At 43.8% G+C, this 22,603-nt stretch overlaps 1 protein-coding gene and 1 long non-coding RNA gene across 3 annotated transcripts in view; one reads left to right on the top strand and one right to left on the bottom strand.

The window, feature by feature from the left end:
• Nucleotides 1-22,603, bottom strand: part of LOC139535379 (RNA-binding protein Raly-like) — a 132,412-nt gene that overhangs the window by 4,699 nt on the left and 105,110 nt on the right. Inside the window, exons 9-10 of one of the 2 annotated variants that reach the window (XM_071334733.1) lie at nt 2,711-2,847; nt 517-718 (exon numbers count right to left, since the gene is read on the bottom strand). In XM_071334733.1, coding sequence (XP_071190834.1) covers nt 517-718; nt 2,711-2,847 — 339 coding nt within the window. Of the gene's footprint in view, nt 1-516; nt 719-894; nt 1,439-2,710; nt 2,848-22,603 lie in introns of those variants that run through there. The other variant, XM_071334734.1, reaches the window with a different exon arrangement.
• LOC139535384 (uncharacterized) lies at nt 5,117-6,650 on the top strand. Its single transcript, XR_011667113.1, has 3 exons — nt 5,117-5,283; nt 6,343-6,453; nt 6,589-6,650. It is a non-coding gene; the product is annotated as an uncharacterized lncRNA (long non-coding RNA).

The raw sequence follows: 22,603 nt of genomic DNA, 5'->3' as shown, positions 1-22,603 counted from the left end.
TGTTTTTGCTTTGATGTGCTTTGAGAATGTTATGAAAAGCACTATAGAAATTAAATGTCATAGTATTATTATTATACCAAAGATGGTTTATTTGGTTTAGTAGAGCAAAAAGCTCAGAAGAAGGCCAAGAGGCAAACACCTAAGCTTCAGTAAAAAAGTGATACTAGTGAGCAGTGTGCAGGTTTCTTTTTTCTTTCAATTTATCTAGTTGTTACCATGCACCTGCAACAAGATAGGTCAGATGTGCGAGTGCATTTTTTAAATGTTGAAATGGGGAAGTAAAACACACCAACAGTAGATTTACCAATATCAAATATATATATATATATATTTTACATACAAAAAAAACACTTTTCAATGAGAACAGCATTCCACTTTGGGTTTAAACAAAGGACTTCACCAAAAACAGTACAAAATACATACCTAATAGCTATAAATAAGATACATACAAAATGCATAAAACTACTTAATCATGGCCTCTAAAATGGCCATAATGCATGCTTCCCTGGCATTTACCTTCTCCAACTTCCACATCTGGACCCTTCTGGAAGGGAGAGCAGCCCACAGCTGCACCTAGGGAGGATGAGGAGATGATAACTGGTGTGTTGATGGAGTGGCAGCCCCCCAGCAACTCATCAATCACCGCATACCACTCCCAGGATGTGGCTGTGGCCTCCCTTCCCTTCGTGCTGACTCCGGTGGGGGGAGCTTTTAACTCCTAAAAAATATGGAAAAGGATAGCTTTCAGCATCAAACATACTATATGTAAATACCTGTAAAAGGTATTATGCCAATTGCAGTAATTTTCTCTGGAACACGTGCACCTCTCTAACATGTATATCTTCACACTTACATGAATGTGCCGGTGAAGCATAGGAAATAGATGGGAAAGTGTTGTTGCTCTCAAAGAAAAGGGGAACTTTATTAGCCAAGTACAGCACAGCAATAAATGTCAAGATAACACACAGTAGCATACAGTGTATGTTTGGTTCTCCCACTTCTTATTCACCCATGCAGGTCACCAGGGAGATCATTCAAGATTGACGTCGAAATTGGACGTCTATTCATGTCCCAAAGACATCAGGAAATGCCTTCAAAGCCGGCCACTAGGGGCAACCAAGAGCACTTTTATCATCAAATAGGCTTGGGTTTTGTTAGAGTGTTGTGGTGGTGGATGGGCATATGTTCAATCCCAGTCATGGGCATTGGTTAGAATTTTTTGTTTTTACCCATTTGGAATGGGTGTCTAAACTTAAATCTTAACTTTGAAATTTGACGTTTGGAGTAACAGAACAATACAGCGCAGTAGGAGCAACAAAAACACTTAGAAATGTGACATTTGGAGAACGTGGATAAACGTTTAATTCTGCAGTGAGACTGAACGCTTGTTGAGGTGACAGCTAGCTGCCCCTCCAGCTCACACTCTTTCACGTAGATCCTGAAAAAGACATAAGATGAAGCACAACATTAACCAAAACATGAGTAAAGTAGAATTGTGTGATCTTTCTGTAGATAGCTAGGACTGCCACATACTTTATCGAATTGGAGTGCGAAGGTGAAACATTAATGAGTGCAGCTTACCATTACTTTCACCATAACAGGTTATGTGCAATAAAACTAGCTAGACCCATTCATGCTGTAACCGTTCAGGTAGAAACTAATATTGCATAGCATGAACATTACAATCAGCTCAACACAAATAAAATCGATGTGACAAATCAGAACTATATGGAAGAAAAAGGAAGTGGTGGGACCAGCACCGCCGTGGAAAATAGGAATGTAGGCTACCGCGTTACTAACGTTAGGTACAGATAGTGGCAGTGCATTGTGCAGTGGCAAGAAAGCTAACTATGGCCACATGACTTACTAAAAACCGTTTTATTTTGAAGCATTTATCCTGTCGTGTTCGCCACTGAATTCAATACCTGGTATTGTCATCAGACCCTGCAATAGTTTGAACACAAGCCCTGGTATTTACAACAAGTAGCTAGCTAGCTAGCTAGCTAGCTAGGCTAATGTTTAAAAAAGTTGTCGCTCAACAGCAAGCAAGAAACCCTGTAGCTAACATTACTGTTTGAACAGTTATAACTTCAACTTCTACTAAAGTGCGTAGCTAGGTAAAGCAGCAAGCTCCTGATCTGTAACATATTTTTTTTTAAATCACAGGATGAAATAATCATGATCATTTTAAAGAGAACAAATTATATACACCACCGTAGAAGCTTCACTAATCGCCATCTTCCAACTTGTTTTGTTGTTTGCTTGAAGAGATCTAGCTAATCAAAACTCGCAGCCCCCCCTTCCAATGCATTGTGGCTGTGGAATTCCCGAAAAGTGAATATAAAAGTGTGCTATAAAAGGTTCTATTTTTGCGTATTGAGAATGTGCTCTTCATTGATTTCGGTAGTGCATCCCCATATCTAATTGATCAGCTGTTGTCAAGCTGACATGAGTATGACATCCAGGCATTTAAAGTATACTAGATTTTCGAAATGTCACATTCTATAAAACTGTATTTTTTCACATACTCAAACGGCCTACTATTTAAGATGCAAGTATGGGTATTCAGACACGGCCACACACAAGTTCCTTCACACACACACAAACATATTTATTCATACTAACGCAAGCACACAAACAAATGCTTGCACCACCATCCATACAGGCTTCACGCACACATTCTCGTGCACGCACCCACACACAGACTGACCATGTCGTCATCTTCACACTCGTCCGGTGTGCCGTCCTCCACATCCCTGTTATGGGTTTCGTCTACCAGCTCCTCTGTGTCCGAGCATGACTCGTCTTGAGACACCTCGCTACTGCTCTCCTCTGCCTTCCGTAGCTCTACACACACACACACACACACACACACACACACACACACACACACACACACACACACACACACACACACACACACACACACACACACACACACACACACACACACACAAAGCAGGTATGGCAGTTACAGCAACAATATTATGTTACTGTGAGGTACAGTAGTTAGGCCTCATGTAGGCTGTGAGGCTACACTTGCCTAACAAAACCCTCCAAAAACATGATAAGGTCTCTCTAAAGGAAATATGGAGCGATATTGACAGTAATAGCAAATATGAAACAGATGTTCAAGGTGCAAAAGTGACTTGTGATACATCTGTAAAAATAAGTGACTACTGTTTCGAAACCACCCAGCCAGCCTATGAATATACATGCTCTTGTTATGTCTATGTATGCCCCTAAGGACTCAACTACCAAAATGTTCTACCATACCTCCCCTCAAAAAGAAAACAAATGCAGCTGTAGTCACCGCTATCTTTCCTAACTGTTATACTTTTTTATTACATTTTTTATAAAGCCTCCTAGGCTGAAAAGAAAAGTATCTACATTATAGACACTAAAGCTGTAGCTATGAAGCTTAGCTAAAGAAACGTAGGGTTACTTGCGTAACCCCGGTTCTATGAGAATATGAGTGAGATGTCTCACTATGGGATTCGTTTAGCTGATCACTGACAGCTCGAAGAACCAATCACACATCGTCTGTTGTAGACAGACCGGTCGAGGAGCGAATGAGGTGAGCCCCTCTCCTCCTTATAAGGCGTCACTCAAGCATGCCTCTTACTTGCTCTTGCGAGCAGGGAATTGCGGTGAGACATCTTACTCATATTCTGATAAAACCAGGGTTACTCAAGTAACCCTACATTCTATTTCAAATACTTGTTTCAATGTCTCACTAGGGTATATGGCCATTACCTAGGAGAATCCCAGGGCAAACTGTAGGCACGAATGACAGGGCGTGCAGCCCACTTACTCGCTTTGCAGGCATAAGGGCAGACGGTACAGCATTGTGTTGTGTTTAAGACAAAGTCAAGACCGAGACCAGAAGAATGCAAGTCCAATTCAAGACCATGAGTGTAATTTGGTCAAATCACCACCATAATAAAGTTCAAAATGTCCAGTATTTCTGTGTTCATATTTCAGAACATATCGATTCTTCAGACACTCGAATAGTGAAAAAATGCATGCTGAGGGAAAATAGAGGCAATACAAATACAAATAGAGGCAATACAAATACAAATTATTACTAACCCAAAACACAACGCCTTCAAAGAAGGGCTAAGGATTTATAAAATAATGATTATAATAATGCTAATTATTATTTTCAATAATGTGATTTAATCTTTTCAGTTTTTGTTGGAAAGGAAAGGGTTAACACTGAAGAGAAAAAAGATCCAATCAGGATTTGGCTAGGAGATAAATCTAGCTAGCCATTGGCAAGGCCATCAGAGCTAGATAAAGGCATCTGCCATTCAACTATATTAGGGCAAAATGTTGGAGTGACAGTGTAATCAACCAATTACATTGACTTATTGAGTGGGACCGTTTTTACAAAAATGTATGGCAACTTCTGCCTTCTTGAAGGCAAACAGGTCAATGCGCAATAGTGAGCAGTAGTTTCCCCACTGTCCAAGTTATTTTAAAAGAGATGGGTAACAACAGCAAGCGTGCTGCAGTAAAAAACACAGTTCCACTCACCAGATGATGATGATCATTTGAACGTAACTTCCTATTGAAAGTTACTCTTGAAAAGGGAGAATATAACAAATTAGCAACAACATCCTCTTTGATAAAACCTGCTGCAGCCGCTGCAAATTACACGACAACAACAGCATGCTAGCTGGACAGAACTTGTGTGTGAAACATTGCTGTGAGTTTCACTTGAAATGCAACATGAAATCTTATTACAATCTGTTCATAAACAGTGCATTCGGAAAGTATTCAGACCACTTCCCAATTTCCACAATTTGTTTTGTTACAGCCTTATTCTAAATGGATTAAATGAAATGTTTTCCTCGTCAAATCGACAATTTTACATAATGACAAAGGAAAAACTTATTTTTATATCACACTTAAAAAAAAAAAATCTGACAAGCGACCACTTAGATATGGTCATTTTCACATTTCACACGTATACTAAGGTATTTGCATTTGGACAATTAATAGACACTGCAGTAAATAAAACTGAATAAAAACATCTGTTTTGTTCAGGACAGACTGGTGCACTATAGCGAATCAGAGCTAAAGTACACCTTTATACAAATAAGCCATTTGCCACACGGACCTGCCATCATTCACTTTGAACTGGACTGTGTGTTTACAGGCAGTTGCAACATCACAACTTCAGATCATTGGAACGCCAAAAGCCATGTAAAACACCACGGGAGTCCTCTTACATTTGGGAACTTTACAATCCTATTGATCAAACAACCATGAAAAAAGGTAGGCTCTCTCTCCCTCAGTTATGCACATCAACAACAAGATCAACAACTAATGCTAGCCAGAGCAAGATGAGCTAATATCGAACGAAGGAACATTAGAAAAATCCTGTCAAACTTTTTCAGCTAGTAGGCCGTCAAAATTGCACTGATAACGATGGGGAATTGTAATCTCCTCTTCCTTCTGCAGCTCGCCTGCCAATGCATGCTTGTCCCAACCAAGCACCCCAGCTAACTAGCTAAGGTTGGCTAGCTTGCTAGCTAGCTACTTCCAGACACAAATGAGAGAACACCTCACTCTGACCATTTTACTCACCGTAGGTAGCAGAGCTGGTTAGGCTGTTTACAGTACATGTTATGTAGAGCGTTCTTGACTAACTATCACTTTAACATTTACTGACACCAGTCATATTCAGCAGGTGTTGCACGTTCGTTAATTCATCAGTTCTGCGTTCTGCACTCTGGCACACTCAGACAAGAGTGTTCTGAAATCGGAGTAGATAGGCAGAGTGAATTTGCAAACACAAGAGATTTGCTAACTGTATAACAGTCATTGAAGTTATCGCCTGCTAACCAAATGACACCTGCACCTCCAGCTGTGTATAACCCCCGAAAAACGATGAGTGGAAAAAGTCAGTCACTCACCCACTCTAATGGCATGACATGACATCCTCCTAGCAGCTACCTATTTAGCTAACTTTAGACTCCGTGTTTTTAGCTTGCTACACAAATAGATATGCTAGCCTATTAGCCATGCAATGACTGACTTGTGATCATTGCCCTTGCTAGCTTGATTGTATTGACATTCCCAGCCTTAGTTATATTGATCCATTTTTATCCAAAATATTGAGTCATTGAAACGGAAACAGTGCATCCCGAATGTTGGCATCAAACAATGTACCAAGCCAGCTGTGATTTACAACCTGATAGCAATACTTTTTGGACTACCAAGAAATGTATTGGTGAATTATATTAATCATGCATTGAACTGCATCCATCAATGCCTTAGCGTACCTCATGGAACGTTGAGTCAAATATATATTATTTTTAATACCTTTTACAGACAATCACAGATTACAAAAAGAAAACCGTCCCCGGACATCGACATCTTGCTTCCAGACAAATTAAACAACTTATTTTCGCGCTTTGTGGACTCTCCTTCTCCGTGGCCGAGGTGAGTAAAACATTTAAATGTGTTAACCCTCGCAGGGCTGCCGGCCCAGACGGCATTCCTAGCCGCGTCCTCAGAGCATGCGCAGACCAGCTGGCTGGTGTGTTTACGGACATATTCAATCTCTCCCTAACCCAGTCTGCTGTCCCCACATGCTTCAAGATGGCCACCATTGTTCCTGTTCCCAAGAAAGCTAAGGTAACTGAACTAAAGGACTAGACATTTCTGTCATCATGAAGTGCTTTGAGAAACTAGTCAAGGATCATATCACCTCCATCCTACCTTTTTATTTTTTACCTTTATTTAACTTGGCAAGTCAGTTAATAAGAACAAATTCTTATTTTAGCATTCGACCATTGCACTGCACACTGCTTTAACCCATCTGGATGAGGAATACCAATGTAAGAATGCTGTTCATTGACTACTGCTCAGCATTCAACACCATAGTACCCTCCAAACTCATAATTAAAAAATATATATTTCACCTTTATTTAACCAGGTAAGCTAGTTGAGAACAAGTTCTCATTTACAACTGCGACCTGGCCAAGATAAAGCAAAGCAGTGTGACACAAACAACAACACAGAGTGAAGAAAAAAAAAGAAAAAAAAACAACAACACAGAGTTACACATGGAATAAACAAGCGTACAGTCAATAACACAACAGAAAAAATAGAAAGTCTATATACAGTGTGTGCAAATGGCGTGAGGAGGTTAGGCAATAAATAGGCCATAGTAGCGAAGTAGTTACAGTTGAGCAAATTAACACTGGAGTGATAGATGAGCAGATGATGATGGTGCAAGTAGAAATACTGGTGTGCAAAAGCAAAAAAGCAGAAAGTAAATAAAAACAATATGGGGATGAGGTAGGTACATTGGCTGGGATATTTACAGATGGGCTATGTACAGCTGCAGCGATCGGTTAGCTGCTCAGATAGCTGCTCAGATAGCTGATGTTTAAAGTTAGTGAGAGAAATATAAGTCTCATCATTAAGCTTGAGACCCTGGGTCTCAACCCCGCCCTGTGCAACTGGGTCCTGGAGCCGTCCCCAGATGGTGAAGGTAGGAAACAACATCTCCACTCTGCTGATCCTCAACACTGGGGCCCCACAAGGGTGCGTTCTCAGCCCCCTCCTGTACTCCCTGTTCACCCATGACTGCGTGTCCATGCACGCCTCCAACTCAATCATTAAGTTTGCAGACAACACACTAGTGGTAGGCTTGATTACCAACAACGACAGACCCTCGGAGTGTGGTGTCAGGAAAGTAACCTCTCACTCAATGTCAGCAAAACAAAAGAGATGATCGTGGACTTCAGGAAACAGCAGAGGGAGCACCCCCCATCCACATCGACGGGACAGCAGTGGAGAAGGTGGAACGTTTTAAGTTCCTCGGTGTACATATCACCGACAAACTGAAATGGTGCATGCACACACAGTGCAGTGAAGAAGGCGCAACAGCGCCTCTTCAACCTCAGGAGGCTGAAGAAATTGGGCTTGTCACCAAAAAACCCTCACTAACTTTTACAGGTGCACAATTGTATCACCGACATTAATGGCTGTGTGTTGAGTTATTTTGAGGGGACAGCAAATTTACATTGTTATACAAGCTGTACACTCACTACTTTACATTGTAGCAAAGTGTCATTTCTTCAGTGTTGTCACATGAAAAGATATACTCAAATATTTACAAAAATGTGAGGGGTGTACTCACTTTTGTGATATACTGTGTATATATATATATATACATACACAGTGGGGAGAACAAGTATTTGACACACTGCCGATTTTGCAGGTTTTCCTACTTACAAAGCATAGAGAGGTCTGTAATTTTTATCATAGGTACACTTCAACTGTGAGAGACGGAATCTAAAACAAAAATCCAGAAAATCACATTGTATGATTTTTAAGTAATTAATTTGTCTTTGGAGACATTGGATCAGCATTCTTGTCACATCTCCTGTTAGTACATTTTATGTAGGGAAGCTACATGTAGGGAAGCTACATGTATGACATTCCTGGGAGTGTGTAAACTTGTATTTTTTACTAGCATAGCATTTTTGTATGTTTTCTATAGTTATGTTCTTGAAAATTTATCAATTTACCAATTCGGCCACTTGGGTACATTTGTGAAAATCGTGAGGGACACCTGGGTGACTTCATACTAAATGTCATGTAGCTTGCTCATTCTTGAAGTTATCAGTCAAACTTTGCACATACACTGTTGCCCTCTTGTGGACACCATCTAAATTACATCCAACTTCCTAGCTGAATGTGTGGCTTTTCTTTTTCATGTCAAAGATGATGCAACAAAAATAGAAAACTTGTGTTTATTTTATTTTAAACTTATTTTACTAGGCAAGTCAGTTAAGAACAAATTCTTATTTTCAATGATGGCCTAGGAACAGTGGGTTAACTGCCTTGTTCAGTGGCAGAACGACAGAATTCTACCTTGTCAGCTCGGGGATTTGATCTTGCAACCTTTCGGTTACTAGTCCAATGCTCTAACCACTAGGCTACCTGCCACCCCTCTAACCACTAGGCTACCTATATTTTACCAGATCTATTGGGTTATGTTCTCCTACATTAATTTTGTGTTTCCGTTCAAATGATATCAATAATATGCATATCCTTGCTTCAGGTCCTGAGCTACAGGCAGTTAGATTTGGGTATGTCATTTTAGGTGGAAATTGAAAAGAAGGGCCTGATCCTTAAGAGATTTTTAAACAGCCACCACTAGCACAGAGAGGCTGCTGCTTACCTACAGACTTGATATCATTGGTCACTTTAATTAATGGAACACTAGTCACTTTAATAATGCCACTTTAAGAATGTTTACATATCTCGCATTACTCATCTCATATGTATATACTGTATCCTTTACTATCTATTGCATCTTAGCCACTCTGTCACTGCTCAACCATTATATGTTATACTTATATTTTCTTATCCCATTCCTTTACTAGATTGTGTGTATTAGGTTTTGTTGTGGAATTGTTAGATATTACCTGTTAGATATTGCTGCACTGTCAGATCTAGAAGCATAAGCATTTCGCTACACTCACAATAACATCTGCTAAACATGTGTATGTGACCAATAAAATTTGAAGTTGGTTTTGTAGCATAAACTGATATGAGTCTGTTTGTTTGATATCTGAAAAGTAGTTAAAATGCTGTCAGTCCACTTTAAACTTTAGGTCACCGGTTACTTTGTGTGCTAAACGTGAAATGTTTTTTGCAATGGGAAGTAATAGTTGTACATTTTGATTGGAAAATGCTTAATTGTTATGTTTTTGTATTCTTATGATTGGGACCTACTGGCTTATTATGTCCAAGTTTATGGACTGCTTATCCTTTAACATCATGCTGTGTGGGACTGCTGTCTTTCCATCGGCCCTATGCAGTGATGTCTAGAGAAGTGGGTATACTCTAATTTTGACCAAAAAGTTCCCAAACTGTGTGTTGCAGCCGGCCGCGACCGGGAGACCTGAGGCGGTGCACAATTGGACCAGCGTCGTCCGAATTAGGGGAGGGTTTGGCCGGCCGGGATGTCCTTGTCCCAATCGCTCTCTAGCGACTCCTGTGGCGGGCCAGGCGCATGCACGCTGACTTCGGTGACCAGTTGTACAGTGTTTCCTCCGACACATTGGTGTGACTGGCATCCGGGTTAAGCGAGCAGTGTGTCAAAAAGCAGTGCGGCTTGGCCGGGTCTTTTTTCGGAGGACGCATGGCTCTCGACCTTCGCCTCTCCCGAGTCAGTACGGGAGTTGCTGTGATAGGACAAGACTAACTACCAATTGGATATCACGAAAAAGGGGTAAAAAGTAAAATATATCAAAATCAGTTCCCAAATGGCCCGTGGCAGTGAAGGAAAGGCACCCTATGCGAAAAATCCTTTTTCATTTTTTGTTGCCTTTGGTAGATATCATCAATGCATAAATACCTCAGATACAGACCATTTAAGGAAGGATCTGTGTAGTTCACACCACTTCTCAAAAAACGCACCACTTGTTTCCATAAAGTGAGCATGTAAAGGGGCCCGTGTCAATGATCTTGAGTGTCAGGCCTGTCACATCCATCCTCTCACAGGCCATGCCCAGATGGCCATGGCTACCGGGCGAGGTTGGCAAATCTCTAGGTACACTTGTGTCAGAAGATCCCTGCGTAACGGTAGCTACCAGGACTGGTTGTAAAAGCAGGGGAGTGATCTCTGCCAACCAGCCTCCCTGGTCAGCCAGGGGCTCGAAGATGAGGGATAAGCTTGTTACCTCACTCTGCTTGTGAGAGTGTGGGTTGCTAGGCATACGGGAGAGAAAAGCGTAGGCCATCACCGTTGACAGGGTGTACCCGTGGCGCAGGGGGGCAGAGAGTGTCTCCTAGTTAATTGGGATACCTCGTAATGTGTCTGAGGCATATGAGCATAGTGTTTTTCTTGCAAAACATGCTTGATCCTCTTGGACCAAGCATGTCACCGAGCAGGGCTTTGTGCGAGAGAGCAGCTGACGGAGCCTGTTCTACTGTTTTCGCTTGCGTGCAAGACAGTTGGAGGCAAAATGCCCCAAGGCATGGGAAGAGGGCCATGAAGGATGGCAAATGGCAACCTGTCATCCTGCTCCTCATGTCAGAAATGTCAGAAGAGACTAGAGGGAGAGCGGACAAATGCTGACTTTTGTCCCTGGCTGGAACCTAAGAAGGTGCCGAGGGGAGAGACTAAGGAAGGATGGCAATTGGGGGTAAAGTGCATCTCCTCCATTTTCAGATATGAGCAAGTGCACTGCTACACAGGGTATGTTTTTTTGGGTGTGTTTTTGTGCAGACGTGCCTCCGCGAGGTGGAGAAGAATGGCTCACGTTAAACCAGAGAGAGCATGTTGGGCAAGGAAGCCGTAGTCTTTGCACACTATCCTCCTCTACCGCTTAGGGCTAGGCTGTAGGTTGGCTGAGCCTTTTACCTCAAGAGGGGTTGGGAGGGCAGAACATTGCTGCGGCTGCAGAAAAATACGGTTTTCCTCCAGGTCTGCCCTGGTTCAGGGCCCTAACCTGGGTATGGCAGTTTGCTGCGTTGTCGGGGGTTTAGGTCCCCTAAAGCCAGCATGTTGCCCCCTCCCCACTGTGAAGCTGGAATGATTAGGTGCAGGAACCAACGGGCTGCCCTTTACAGGGCCCGGGTCTGTGGAGCAGACAGAAGTTTAAGGCTTACGCTGTGTGCACACAGCTTGCGTCAACACATTGCCGTACTGTAAATTTTACGCAATTGTCGCAATCCGTGCTCCATCTTCACAGTCAAGATAACACAAAAACATAGAGAATCATTTTGTCCGTGTACCCTGCAATATTCTATACAACTTCTGATGTATACCATGAACAGAATTCCAAAAATGCAGGATGGAAATTTGTTGCACACGTTAAGATACCAGGTTGGTTAATAGGCTATAAAATGAAGATAGGCCACATTTCTACCTAGCTAGCTAACGTTAGCTTGTCATGTTGCCAAGTCTAGCTAGCCACAAGCTATGGTGTGTGTGTGTGTGTGCGTGCGTGCGTGCGTGCGTGCGTGCGTGCTGTGTGTGTGTGTGTGTGTGTGTGTGTGTGTGTGTGTGTGTGTGTGTGAAAAATGGAGAGAGAAGTGCTTAAGGTAATTTATTTTTTTGGTCACTTTGTAGAAGATTAAACATTTAAAAGGCAGAGAAGGAAAGAAAGAGGACTGGGGCTGCAGCCAGCAACCACTGTTCTTGCCGTTTCTTCCCAATCATGTCATTCATTGACCCATTTGTAAAATCACATCCCACAAGTGGGAATATGACAGCCAGGGATAGCCAGGTGTAGGGACAAGACAGGACAGGAAGAGGGAGAGGAAGATGTTGGTATATGTTATATGATGTATATGCTGTTTAATTGTGAGATATTACTTGTTTGATATTACTGCACTGGCGGAGCTAGAAACAAGAATTTTGCGACAACCGCAATAACATCTGCTAAACACTTGTATGTGACCAATACAGTTTGATTTGATGAGAACACCCAGCTAGAAGAGGACAGGGGAATGCTTGAGGTTGCTGTCTGGGAAGAGCCTATGTCCACAGGAGGACATCCTGATGCCGACCCTGAGCACCACTCAAGCTACCAGACATCTGACGCAAAGCACCTTTCAAGCCACCCGCCACCCTAGACCCCATACCCGGAAACACCTTCAGCCACCTCTGACATCACTCCTATCCAGCATCGCATCCTGACTGAATCGAAGCAGATAACTAGTTGGTTCCACCACCAGCTCCACTTACTGCACTGTCACTCCAAAAAAAAGCCATTGCCAAACTCACCAGCTGCTCTATGATGCAGCATTTAATTGTACATTTTATACATTGGCACACACAAATATCATTATTGTTCTCAAATGTAAAGTGGTGTTGTGTATGTGTATATATATATATATTTCACACTACCGTTCAAAAGTTTGGGGTCACTTAGAAATGTCCTTGTTTTAAAAAGAAGCACATTTTTTTGTCCATTAAAATAACATCAAATTGATCAGAAATACAGTGTAGACATTGTTAATGTTGTAAATGACTGTTGACAACAAGCTCAGTACGATGATGCTGTGACACACCGCCCCAGACCATGACGGACCCTCCACCTCCAAATCGATCCCGCTCCAGACTACAGGCCTTGGTGTACCACTCATTCCTTCAACGATTAACGCGAATCCGACCATCACCCCTGGTGAGTCAAAACCGCGACTCGTCAGTGAAGAGCACTTTTTGCCAGTCCTGTCTGGTCCAGCGACGGTGGGTTTGTGCCCTTAGGCGACGTTGTTGCCGGTGATGTAAGGCAGGTCCTCACCAGACAACAGGCTTACAAGCCCTCAGTCCAGCCTCTCTCGGCCTATTGCGGACAGTCTGAGCACTGATGGAGGGATTGTGCGTTCCTGGTGTAACTCGGGCAGTTGTTGTTGCCATCCTGTACCTGTCCCGTAGGTCAAATCAAATCAAAGTTTGTCACGTGCGCCGAATACAACATGTTTACAGTGAATGTGCGGGAGCACTGGTTGATCGGCCCAATTGAGGTAGTATGTACATGAATGTATAGTTAAAGTGACTATGCATATAGTAGCATCAGTGTAAAAAGCGGGTTTGGGGGGTCACACAATGCAAATAGTCCGGGTAGCCATTTTGTTACCTGTTCAGGAGTATTATGGCTTGGGGGTAAAAACTGTTGAGAATACTTTTTGTCCTAGACTTGGCACTCCGGTACTGCTTGCAATGCGGTAGTAGAGAGAACAGTCTATGACTGGGGTGGCTGGGGTCTTTGACAATTTTTAGGGCCTTCCTCTGACACCGCCTGGTGTAGAGGTCCTGGATGGCAGGCAGCTTAGACCCCAGTTATGTACTGAGCTATACGCACTACCCTCTGTAGTGCCTTGCGGTTCGGAGGCCCAGCAATTGCCGGACCAGGCAGTGATGCAACCAGTCAGGATGCTCTCGATGTTGCAGCTGTAGAACCTTTTCAGGATCTCAGGACCCATGCCAAATATTTTTAGTTTCCTGAGGGGGAATAGGCTTTGTCGTGCCCTCTTCACGACTGTCTTGGTGTGTTTGGACCATGTTTGGTGTGTTTGGATCTAGTTTGTTGTTGATGTGGACACCGAGGAACTTGAAGCTCTCAACCTGCTCCACTACAATCCAGTCGATGAGAATGGTGGCGTGCTCGGTCCTCCTTTTCCCGTAGTCCACAATCGTCTTCTTAGTCTTGGTTACGTTGAGGGATAGGTTGTTTTTCTGGCACCACATGGACAGGTCTCTGACCTCCTCCCTGTAGGCTGTCTCGTCATTGTCGGTGATCAGGCCTACCACTGTTGTGTCGTCTGCAAACTTAATGATGGTGTTGGAGTCGTGCCTGGCCATGTAGTCGTGGGTGAACAGGGAGTACAGGAGGGGACTGACTGAGCACGCACCCCTGTGGAGCTCCAGTGTTGAGGATCAGCGTGGAAGATGTGTTGCTACCTACTCTCACCACCTGGGGGCGGCCTGTCAGGAAGTCCAGGATCCAGTTGCAGAGGGAGGTGTTTAGTCCCAGATCCTTAGCTTAGTGATGAGCTTTGAGCGTACTATGGTGTTGAAAGCTGAGCTGTAGTCAATGAATAGCATTCTCACATAAGTCTTCCTTTTGTTCAGGTGGGAAAGGGCAGTGTGGAGTGCAATAGAGATTACATCATCTGTGGATCTGTTTGGGCAGTATGCAAATTGGAGTGGGTCTAGGGTTTCTGGGATAATGGTGTTGATGTTAGCCATTACCAACCTTTCAAAGCACTTCATGGCTACGAACGTGAGTGCATGGGTCAGTAGTCATTTAGGCAGGTTGCCTTTGTGTTCTTGGGCACAGGGACTATGGTGGTCTGCTTGAAACATGTTGGTATTACAGACTCAATCAGGGACATGTTGAAAATGCCAGTGAAGACACCTGCCAGTTGGTCAGCACATGCCCGGAGCACACATCCTGGTAATCCGTCTGGCCACGCAGCCTTGTGTATATTGACCTGTTTAAAGGTCTTACTCACGTCGGCTACGGAGAGCGTGATCACACAGTCGTCCGGAACAGCTGATGCTCTCATGCATGCCTCAGTGTTGCTTGCCTCGAAGCGAGCATAGAAGTGATTTAGCTCGTCTGGTAGGCTCGTGTCACTGGGCAGTTCGCAGCTGTGCTTCCCTTTGTAGTCTGTAATAGTTTGCAAGCCCTGCCACATCCGACGTGCGTCGGAGCCGGTGTAGTATGATTCAAACTTAGCCCTGTATTGACGCTTTGCCTGTTTGATGGTTCGTCGCAGGGCATAGCGGGATTTCTTGTAAGCTTCCGGGTTAGAGTCCCGCACCTTGAAAGCGGCAGCTCTACCCTTTAGCTCAGTGCGAATGTTGCCTGTAATCCATGGCTTCTGGTTGGGGTATGTACGTACAGTCACTGTGGGGACGACGTCCTCGATGCACTTATTGATAAAGCCAGTGACTGATGTGGTGTACTCCTCAATGCCATCGGAAGAATCCCGGCAGTCTGTGATAGCAAAGCAGTCCTGTAGTTTATCATCTGAACACTTTTTTATAGACCGAGTCACTGGTGCTTCTTGCTTTAATTTTTGCTTGTAAGCAGGAAATAGGAGGATAGAGTTGTGGTCGGATTTACCAAATGGAGGGCGAGGGAGAGCTTTGTACGCGTCTGTTTGCTTATTTCCTTATACACCTGACTGAGTGCTGTCTTAGTGCCAGAATCGGTCTGTGGTGGTAAATAAACAGCCACGAAAAGTATAGCTGAGAACTCTCTAGGCAAGTAGTGTGGCCTGCAATTTATCACAATATACTCTACTTCAGGCGAGAAAAATCTAGAGACTTCCTTAGATTTCGTGGACCAGCTGTTGTTTACAAATATGCACAGACCGCCCCCCCCCCCACGTCTTGCCGGAGTGTTCTGTTCTATCTTGCCGGTGCAGCGTATATCCCGCTAGCTGAATATCCATGTCATCATTCAGCCACGATTCCGTGAAACATAGGATATTACAGTTTTTGATGTCCCGTTGGTAGGATATTCGTGATCGTACCTCGTCTAGTTTATTGTCCAATGATTGCATGATTGCATGGCGAGTAGTATTGACGTTAACGGCAGCTTTCCCAGTCGCCTTCTCCGGGTCCTGACCAGGCATCCGGCTCTTTGTCCTCTGTACCTGCGTCGCTTCCTCTTGCTAATAACGGGGATGTCGGTCCTGTGGTGTGTTTGGAGAATGTCTTGTGCGTCGTCTTTGTTGTAGAAAAAAATATTTGTTTAATCCGAGGTGAGTGGACGCTGTCCTGATATCCAGAACTATTTTTTGCCGTAAGATACGGTTTCAGAAACATTATATACAAAATAACTTAAATAACGCGAAAAACCCCCACATAATAGCACAATTGGTTGGGCGCCCGTAAAACTGCTGCCATTTCTTCCGGCGCCATTTTACCTACCAAACCCTCAGGTGTGATGTTCCCAATGTACCGATCCTGTGCAGGTGTTGTTACACGTGGTCTGCCACTGCGAGGACAATCAGCGCACCGTCCTGTCTCCCTGTAGTGCTGTCTTAGGCGTCTCACAGTACGGACATTGCAATTTATTGCCTTGGCCACATCTGCAGTCCTTACTGAAGAGCTCAGTGACTTTCAATGTGGCACCGTCATAGAATGCCACCTTTCCAACAAGTCAGTTCAACAAATTTCTGCCCTGATAGAGCTTCCCTGGTTAACTGTAAGTGTTGTTATTGTGAAGTGGAAACGTCTAGGAGCAACAACGGCTCAGCTGTGAAGTGGTGGGATTCACCAGCTCACAGAACGGGACCGCCGAGTGCTGAAGCACATAGCGCGTAAAAATCGTCTGTCCTTGGTTGCAACACTCACTACAGAGTTCCAAACTGCCTCTGGAAGCAACGTCAGCACAATAGCTGTTTGTTGGGAGCTTAATGAAATGGGTTTCCATGGTCGAGCAGCCGCACACAAGCCTAAGATCATCATGCGCAATGCCAAGTGTCGGCTGGAGTGGTGTAAATCTCGCCGCCATTGGACTATGGAGCAGTGGAAACGCGTTCTCTGAAGTGTTGAATCACACTTCACCATCTGGCAGTCTGACGGACGAATCTGGGTTTGGCGGATGCCAGGAGAATACTACTTGCCCCAATGTATAGTGCCAACTGTAAAGTTTGGTGGAAGAGGAATAATGGCTGTGGCTGTTTTTCATGGTTCGGGAAATATTAACGCTACAGCATACAATGACATTTTAGATGATTCTGTGCTTCCAACTTTGTGGCAAGAGTTTGGGGAAGGCCCTTTCCCCTGTGCACAAAGGGGGGTCCTTACAGAAATGGTTTGTCAAGATCGGTTTGGAAGAACTTGACTGCCCTGCACAGAGCCCTGATTTCAACCCAATCGAACACCTTTGGAATGAATTGGAATGCCGACAGCGAGCCAGGCCTAATCGGCCAAAATCAGTGCCCGACCTCACTAATGCTTTTGTGGCTGAATGGAAGCAAGACCCCACAGCAATCTCTCTTATACATATTTGTCTTTCACCTGAGTCAGTGTAATAACACGTCATTGACAGGTAATATAGCCTACAGCAGTGCTTCCAAACCCTCTCAGGGACCACCAGGGATGTCACATTTTTTGCATCTGTAAACTGGCACACCTGATTCAATTAGTCAACTATCACCACCAAGCCCTTCCTTGACTAATTGAATCAGGTGTGTCAGTTGTGTCAGTGCTTCGACAAATATGTGAAAGGTCTGGTGGTACCCAAGGAGAGGGTTGGAAAGCAATGCCCTACAGTGTAATCTATATGTCCTTTCATAGTAGTGTTATTGTAAGTCTTTAAAACAAGTTGTGGTAAAAAAAATTGTCTTATTTTTTCACCCAAGTAGGTTTCAATTTTTTATGCAAAAAAATGCAAAAACCCCCCCAACAAAACTGAAATATCACACTTACATAAGTATTCAGACCCTTTACTCAGTACTTTGTTGAAGCACATTTGGCAGCAATTACAGCCTCAAATCTTCTTGGGTATGACGATTTGTGGTGGCAGCATCATGTGGTGGTCATTGTAAATAATACTTTTTTTCTTAATTGTAAATAATACTTTTTTTCTTAACTGGCTTGCCTAGTTAAATAAAGGTAAAAAAAAATATATATATATATATACACTGCTCAAAAAATAAAGGGAACACTAAAATAACACATCCTAGATCTGAATGAATGAAATATTCTTATTAAATACTTTTGTCTTTACATAATTGAATGTGCTGACAACAAAATCACACAAAAATGATCAATGGAAATCAAATTTATCAACCCATGGAGGTCTGGATTTGGAGTCACACTCAAAATGAAAGTGGAAAACCACACTACAGGCTGATCCAACTTTGATGGAATGTCCTTAAAACAAGTCAAAATGAGGCTCAGTAGTGTGTGTGGCCTCCACGTGCCTCTATGACCTCCCTACAACGCCTGGGCATGCTCCTGATGAGGTGGCGGATGGTCTCCTGAGGGATCTCCTCCCAGACCTGGACTGGGAGGACTCCTGGACAGTCTGTGGTGCAACGTGGCATTGGTGGATGGAGCGAGACATGATGTCCCAGATGTGCTCAATTGGATTCAGGTCTGGGGAACGGGCGGGCCAGTCCATAGCATCAATGCCTTCCTCTTGCAGGAACTGCTGACACACTCCAGCCACATGAGGTCTAGCATTGTCTTGCATTAGGAGGAACCCAGGGCCAACCGCACCAGCATATGGTCTCACAAGGGGTCTGAGGATCTCATCTCGGTACCTAATGGCAGTCAGGCTACCTCTGGCGAGCCCATGGAGGGCTGTGCGGCCCCCCAAAGAAATGCACACCATCACTGACCCACCGCCAAACCGGTCATGCTGGAGGATGTTGCAGGCAGCAGAACGTTCTCCACGGCGTCTCCAGACTCTGTCACGTCTGTCACATGTGCTCAGTGTGAACCTGCTTTCCTCTGTGAAGAGCACAGGGCGCCAGTGGCGAATTTGCCAATCTTGGTGTTCTCTGGCAAATGCCAAACGTCTGGCACGGTGTTGGGCTGTAAGCACAACCCCCACCTATTGACGTCGGGCCCTCATACCACCCTCATGGAGTCTGTTTCTGACCGTTTGAGCAGACACATGCACATTTGTGGCCTGCTGGAGGTCATTTTGCAGGGATCTGGCAGTGCTCCTCCTGCTCCTCCTTGCACAAAGGCGGAGGTAGCGGTCCTGCTGCTGGGTTGTTGCCCTCCTACGGCCTCCTCCACGTCTCCTGATGTACTGGCTTGTCTCCTGGTAGCGCCTCCATGCTCTGGACACTACGCTGACAGACACAGCAAACCTTCTTGCCACAGCTCGCATTGATGTGCCATCCTGGATGAGCTGCACTACCTGAGCCACTTGTGTGGGTTGTAGACTCCGTCTCATGCTACCACTAGAGTGAAAGCACCGCCAGCATTCAAAAGTGACCAAAACATCAGCCAGGAAGCATAGGAACTGAGAAGTGGTCTGTGGTCACCACCTGCAGAACCACTCCTTTATTGGGGGTGTCTTGCTAATTGCCTCTAATTTCCACCTGTTGTCTATTCCATTTGCACAACAGCATGTGAAATTTATTGTCAATCAGTGTTGCTTCCTAAGTGGACAGTTTGATTTCATAGAAGTGTGATTGACTTGGAGTTACATTGTGTTGTTTAAGTGTTCCCTTTATTTTTTTGAGCAGTGTATATATCATAATAATAATATAAAAAATGGAGCAGACATTTTTTGGTACCTTTCCCCCTCGACACAATCCTGTCTCGGAGCTCTACGGACAATTCCTTCAACCTCACGGCTTGGTTTCTGCTCTGACATGCACTGTCAACTGTGGGACCTTATAGACAGGTGTGTGCCTTTCCAAATCAAGTCCAATCAATTGAATTTACCACAAGTGGACTCAAATCAAGTTGTAGAAACGTCAGGGACGATCAATGGAAACAGGATGCACCTGAGCTCAATTTCGAGTCTCATAGCAAAGGGTCTGAATTTACTTATGTAAATATGGTATGTTTTATTTTTTGAATACATTTACAAAAATTTCAAAAAAACTTTTTACCTTGTAATTATAGGGTAATACATTTTACAATAAGGCTGTAACGTAACAAAATGTGGAAAAAGTCAAGGGGTCTGAATACTAGTACAGCAGATGAGTCGCAGATTGAATTCCATTGAAATGAATGGACTTCCACCAGAACACAAAGTTTGATAAAAGCTGTGCGCGTGCTGTGTTAGCCTTCTGTCTTACGCATGTCACACTTCTGCCGTAAGGCGGCGACTTTTGGCGAGTGGTCGTTGGCTATAGATAATACAACCCAGTAGAAAATGGGTGATTTCATAGCAAACTGAAGTTTGTATCCCCTTGTAATAGTAGACAGCACTTAGGCAGTAACTGTGAAAGCGTGTTAATTCTCTGCTATGAGAAAAAGCTGGTGATTTGCGCTCACCTGAGGTAGTGTGGTGGCACCCTCTGGTGGCGTCAGAGAGCCACTTTTATCGAATTAACATGGCCCTGTGTCCCTAGTTTCAAGGGGACAAAGAGTGATATATACTGAACAAAAATATAAATGTAACATGTAAAGTGTTGGTTTCATGAGCTGAAATAAAAGATGCCAGAATTCTATACGCACAAAAAGCTTCTCAAATCTTGTGCACAAATTTGTTTACATCCTTGTTAGTGAGCATTTCTCCTTTGCCAAGATAATCCATCCACCTGACAGGTGTGGCATATCAAGAAGCTGATTTAACAGCATGCTCATTACACAGGTGCACCTTGTGCTGGGGACAATAAAAGGCCACTAAAATGTGCAGTTGTCACACAATACAATGCCACAGATGTCTCAAGTTTCGAGAGAGCGTGCAATTGGCATGCTGACTGCAGGAATATCCTTTAGAGCTGTTGCCAGAGAATTTAATGTTAATTTCTCTACCATAGCAGCACGTCCAACCTGCCTCACAACCGCGAGCGGTTTGGATAGCTGAAGTGAACACAGTGTATGAACACTATAGCCGTGAGGCTAGTGTAGGCATTAGCTAGTTAGCTAGCACCTCGTTAGGCTAGGGTAAGCTATAGCTAGCACAGTGCAAGGCGAAGGGTGCGTTGTTCGACTTCAGTTTAAAGTCTCCCACGACCGTAATGCCGTGAGGCTAAACTGGTCAGTCAAATCAAACGCATGAACGTAGGTTGAACTAAATGAGAGAATGGAGCTTGCCATACTACTGTCTGGGCAGGTAGGCAACTTGTTTCTGAGTTATCTATCCTTTCTTATGCAACTGTATGTGCAGGTAGGAATGCTAGTGTGGTTAGCAACACTATCGACAGGAGCAGAGGTCCTACATTTGGCAATGTTAACCTCACGGTTCCCCTGAGAACAGTTCAGTAGGAAGACAGCCATTTAGTTTTGTTGAGGAGAGCTTCAGGAGAGTAGGGATTAGGGATCTCTTCCACAAGGAAGAGGTGAGAATGACCAGAGGAGGGGGTAGTGGCGCCTTATAAGGAGGCGAGGGGCTCACCTCCAACAGATGACCGGTCTGCCTCCAACAGATGATGTGCGATTGGTTCTTCGAGCCGTCAGTGATATGCTGAGCAAATCCCAATGGTGAGACATTGAAATGTGTATTTGAATTAGTACGCCTGAGAAAGTAAAGCCATTCTAGAAAACCAGAAAACATTCTCACTTCCCACATGTGCCTTAACCTCTGGGGCTACTTTTGTAGGTTGTACATTAAACATTTCATGTGCTAAAGTCAAGAAACCAGTGAGTCAAGTGAACAAAAATCTGTTTCTGGTATATTTTCTCCACTGTTTCGCAATGTGATTTAATGGGTCCCAAAAAAGCTTGAGGTATTGCATCTGCTCTCAATAGAACACTTCAACTAGGTACTATTTGTACAGACACATCATTGACAAGTCTACTTGAAAACCAAAAGTCTGTTACACACAGCAGATTAATAACTGATAAACATACATATGATTAGTTAGGACTTAGAGCTGCTCCGTGAAGTAAACCCCTAAACAACTGATCCAAGGTTAGTTGTGTTTCACATCGATACGGTTTGGCTTCAAAATTTAGGAAGGGAATACTGGTCCTAAATCTCTGGTTAGAGATTTATGACCTGTGTGTGTGTGTGTGTTTGAGAGAGAAAGAGAGGAGTACAGCTGGCCCAGCCTACAGGGTCATAAACCCAGTGCGAATGACAGTTCATATAACAGGCCTTCGTCCAAAATGGCACCCTATTTCCAATGGGCTCTGGTCAAACGTAGTGCCTTATATGGTGCCATTTGGGATGCAGGCCAGGACCTCGCTGACTCAGCACCTTTACAGTGTTTGACCCTCACTGTTAACAGTATATGATCTGTGGTCAATTTATTTAGAAAAAGGGCTTATAAAGGTGTCTCACATTATATGAAAAATAATGCGGGAGCTGTTGGTGCAATAAAGTAGAGTCTGTGACCAGGATACAGGAGAGAGAAAATAGATTTTCTTCTTTGGTCACACCAAGGAGATAATCAATGGCTGATTGTGTCATTCTGCCACCTACTGGACAGTGGCCATTAGGGGAGGGTGGGAAACTAT

This window comes from Salvelinus alpinus, chromosome 12 (assembly GCF_045679555.1).
Source record: "Salvelinus alpinus chromosome 12, SLU_Salpinus.1, whole genome shotgun sequence".
Taxonomy (NCBI): Eukaryota; Metazoa; Chordata; class Actinopteri; order Salmoniformes; family Salmonidae; genus Salvelinus; species Salvelinus alpinus.
Note: the sequence above shows the minus strand (reverse complement) of the source record. Positions and strands in the feature narration are given on the sequence as shown.